The 4,411-nt window shown below is 39.4% G+C and overlaps 1 protein-coding gene across 2 annotated transcripts in view; it reads right to left on the bottom strand.

The window, feature by feature from the left end:
• The window catches only part of flt4 (fms related receptor tyrosine kinase 4), a gene marked incomplete in the record, with an annotated part of 87,559 nt that overhangs the window by 33,150 nt on the left and 49,998 nt on the right, over nt 1–4,411 (bottom strand). For both annotated transcript variants that reach the window (XM_014006082.1, XM_014006083.1), the window contains 3 exon segments: nt 1,239–1,423; nt 1,546–1,663; nt 4,010–4,178. In XM_014006082.1, the coding sequence (XP_013861536.1) occupies nt 1,239–1,423; nt 1,546–1,663; nt 4,010–4,178 (472 nt within the window).

The raw sequence follows: 4,411 nt of genomic DNA on the forward strand, positions 1-4,411 counted from the left end.
CACAAAAACATCAAAATCAGCACAGAAACAGTACTATATAACATTTTAGACACATTCTAGACAGTTTATCAGCTAAAAAAGTTAATTTTGGGGTAAGTTACTCTTTAAGGTTGCAGCTTTAATTGTACTTTTAGCTTATTTTTGTAAAGGAAAGAAACAACCTATGACGGCCTGCCCAGGCTAGGAAACACCTTGTAGTTCTGCTCATTTTAATGTGGGAAGAGAATTGTATGAAAAACAAAACAACAAACTTATGACAGTGTGTGAAGTCACTTTTAAGTAAAAAGTGCACAATAACAAAASAGAACTTCAGTACACGTCATTTAAAAAATAAATGTCTTTTTTTTCTCTTGYATATTTATTGCTCAGCTGTAAAAGGATGCTGATTTACTCTGAAAAACGAAGTGGTGTGAAAATTAAAAAGTGTACTTTTGTGTAATTCAATAATAATAAAAATTATTCTGAAAAAAGTTCAACATTTGTAAACATATATGTATTTTGGAAGTGACAACTCACACTATTTTTTGTACATAACTAAACAAAAGGGGTTTCAACAATTTAAAAGCTGAAGTCTTTTCAGCGGTGGTTAGGGTTAGGGTTAGGTATGGTTAACAGTGATGAGATGTTGCTCTGGTCCAGAAATATTCAACTAAACTGCTTATTGGGCTACACTTACTAAAAGCTGCTCATGAAAAATAAAAATAAAGTAAATAAATACAAACAGTCTACATGTTTTTTTTTTTTTGTAAATCTAATGTAATTTCAAAAAAAAAGTTTTGATGGTTTAAATGTTTTATTTTATATTAAGGCAGGCCGGCTGGACTGAAGTCACCCACAGGCCAAATGTGGACCATGGTCCACCAGTTGAAAAGCTCTAGTATACTGTATTACAGCCAGACACAAGGAGCTGCATTTAATACTAATGAGTGCTATAATATCCTTTTAATTTATGAAGATGCAGAGTCAAAATGTAAAAAATAAAAATTAAAAAGTAGTAATTGTGACCATGCTTGACCAGAATTATGCCTTTCAGTTGAAGCTGTACTAAAATGTACCCCTCCCAGGGTTCTAAATTACAAATGGGAGTCTTAAAGCTGCTTTTTAAACTTTATATTTAGCTTCTTAATAATTCAAATGTAAGCACTCTGTGATGATCAAGCCCCAGGAGTATAATGTAAGCAGACGGTTCTTATTGGTCATGTTTTGGGCTGAGGGCAGCCGGCGCYGCGTTCACGTACCGTTGACAACGAGCGTGACGTTAAGCTTCTTTTCCAGTGAAGCGGCTCGATTCCTCAGCACCACCGTGTACCAGCCGAAATCCTCCTGACAAACCTCCTTAATCTCCAATGCGTGGCTGGAGTGCACCCTCATCCTTTTCATTTTGAACTCGGGCCGGTGGTTTATCGGCACTCCGTTTTTATACCTGGACAGAAGACGACACAAGCTGCTCAGTCGATCTCTGAACTGCAGCCACGTTGGGCCCAACTKTGCTGCAGAAAACATCTTTTTTACTTTTAATGACAGACCCAGACGGGCTTATCTTACCACTGTGTTTCCGGTGTGGGAAAGGCAGAAACGTTCAGCTGTAACTTGAACGACTTCTGGCCGGCGGTCACCTCCACCACAGGTCCATCTCTGTAGTCAAGGTGGATAAACGGCCTTTCTGGAATTAGAGGCATTTTGTTTACAAAAAGTGCTCATGGCTTTAAAAGCTAAAAGTCTGAGCATGAAACATTCAACCACCACGGGCTTGAAAGGAGGTTTTAAAGGTTTTTTTTTTCTTCCTCCATGTCTCCTTTCCATGCAGACCTAAGAGTTTCTCTGGATTTTGAACACAAATCTGGGGTTTAAAAGAGAAGAGCTGGAACAACTGGAGTGGTTTCCTAACGACACTTTAATAGTCCAAAACGATAAAAGCTCAAGTGGTCACACAATGAAAGAAATAGGCAAATTTAGTTTTTAACAGCAATGAGAAGTGCAAAACAAATCACAGCCTGAAACACAATATAAATCAGACGTATTAACAAGTTACAAGAAATGTTGTGGCTGATGTACTGAAAGAGCAGATCAAAGAGGGCAGCTGGGGATATAATGTAACACAACATTTATGGTTATTTCAAAACTGGAAAGATGTTACTATTTCAGCTGAGTGAGGAGTTTCTCCACATTACACACTAAAACATCATAATAAAAAAACACCACAACATGCTTTAGTTTGGATTTAGACCCATGACAGAGAAACAGAAATAGATCTATGTGAAGTTACTAATAAATAGTTAATAAAAATAGCTTTTACTGGGATTCAATTTTGGTATAAATGTCTAACTTTATATGTGGCTTGTTGGGATTTAATATCTTTACTTAGTTTAAATACTGAGGTGAAAGGGAAGTTTTTTCTGAAGTGGGGTTCTAAAGAGTCAGTCAGTGTCTTACCTGAAGCATACAGGTTCTTGAATCGAGGAGAAATTCTCATGAAGGAGCTAACAGCTGGGTCTTCACTATAAATAACCATGCTTTTGTTGTGTTTTTCCTTCACTCTTCTTGGTTTCCCTGCGTTAATGCCCCCTGTGTTAACGCTGCCCACTGACCCCTTATTTCCCTCCTCTGGGGCCTCGCGTATAAACRGTGCGTACGCATAAAAAGTTACATGCGCCAGGTTCTACGCTCACGCTGGGATGTATCAAAACCAACGTTGCGTAAAAGTTGCTTATATTTACATACACTTTTCACCTGCCGTGAGAATGTGCGGCAGACACGCAAAGTTTTTCCGTCGACAGTTTTGACCCACAAAGTCACGAATCTGATCTGAATCCACAGAAATATGACTCTGTTGTGTTTTCTGGATGTTARGAGCGTCTGAACACGGTGTCAGATTTTAATTTTAGTTTGAGTTTTTATTGTTTAAACTCGAACGATCGTGAAACTGAACCCCGGGACTGAAAATCATTTAACCTCAGACAAGGAAATAGATCAGYCTAAAAAYGATCAAAAGAACTTCGGTCCAAACTGTAAACTTTTTATATTTTTGTAGTTGGAAACACACGCAGAGCACGTGGCCTGCGGAGCGCACACACAGCTGAGGAGAATAAAATGTGTGAATTTTCTAAGAAACATTTTTAATTTTCATTGAGAAAAAAACATTATCAACTCAGAATATTCAGCTGTGATGATTCCTCAGCTCCCCAAGACGCAACAGATTTATTGCTGCGTAAAGTTGTGCGTATGGCTCAGTCAGCTGTTCCCAGTCCCACACTGTGGCAGAAACTCGCARCGCTGCGAGTCCAACGCATTCTCACTCCCCCTGCGTCATTTTGACGCTTGGTCAGGTAGTCTTTTGCGTCCAGCTTTTATGCGCCGGGTGCCCCCCGTGTTTACAGTCATTTATTAAAGACGTGTAAAGGTGGAAATATTTCTCAGCCTCATGCGCCACTGAAAATACACACGCGTACACACCAACACCCACACACACCTTTGCGAGTGGCAAACATATTTTTACACCCCACTACTTATATAGATAATTTTGTCACTCATTCTGCATTTACAGTATAACTTTTCTGCATCTAAAAATCATTTCTGAGGACAATCTGAGGAGAATCTCACACGCTGGACACATTTTCATCTATTTTACAGATTTAAATGGAGGMGTGTCAGGGGAGGGGTCTCAGGTGTGCTCAGTTCCACGTTCATTGGGACGTATAAAGGAAAGGTGTGCAGGAACATGTGTGCGCACGGTTTTATACATCTGAATTTTTTGGTGCGGCGCACTTTTCTAAATTTGTCCGTACGTCAACTTTTAGTGTGAAAGCTGTGCAGTCCTTTTATGCATGAGGCCCCTGGTGTTCCGATGAGTATAATTATGTTCTATGCCTTTTTTCTGAGTTCTGTGCTKTTTGACTCCTCCGTGAGAATTCCTCCCTGATTCTCCAAACTAAAATCGTGTGGCTTGTTATTTTGTTGTAAATTTTCAGAGATTAATCAGGCATAAAGGGAAGTTTAGGCAGGTTTTCACCATGAACTTTGACTTGTGTCTGGATAATTGCTGTTGAGTCCTCGCTGGTGACGTTGCAGACGTACGGTCCAGAATCTGTGACGTTGACGTTGTAGATAGTCAGGACCCGAACGGCCTCTGTGGCGTGAGACAGAGCCTCTCTGTAGGGCTTCTCCACACAGCTGTTCGTCTGGAGAGCAGAAACAAACCGAGCTCTTTGTAAACCACCAGCTGAAGCGTTTAAAGGGATCCCCGATTAGCTGTAACATTAGACTTTACTTGTTAAACACATATTTTAACTGTAAAATAAAGACTAAAAATATTGTAGGATGCTCCGTTTTTGTAATTTTTAAACTTAAAGTTTAAAAATATATTACACGGACGGAGCCATTTTATTTACACGCAAAGCATTCTGGGTAAATG

Source organism: Austrofundulus limnaeus, unplaced genomic scaffold (assembly GCF_001266775.1).
Source record: "Austrofundulus limnaeus strain Quisiro unplaced genomic scaffold, Austrofundulus_limnaeus-1.0 Scaffold34, whole genome shotgun sequence".
In the NCBI taxonomy this organism is placed as follows: domain Eukaryota; kingdom Metazoa; phylum Chordata; class Actinopteri; order Cyprinodontiformes; family Rivulidae; genus Austrofundulus; species Austrofundulus limnaeus.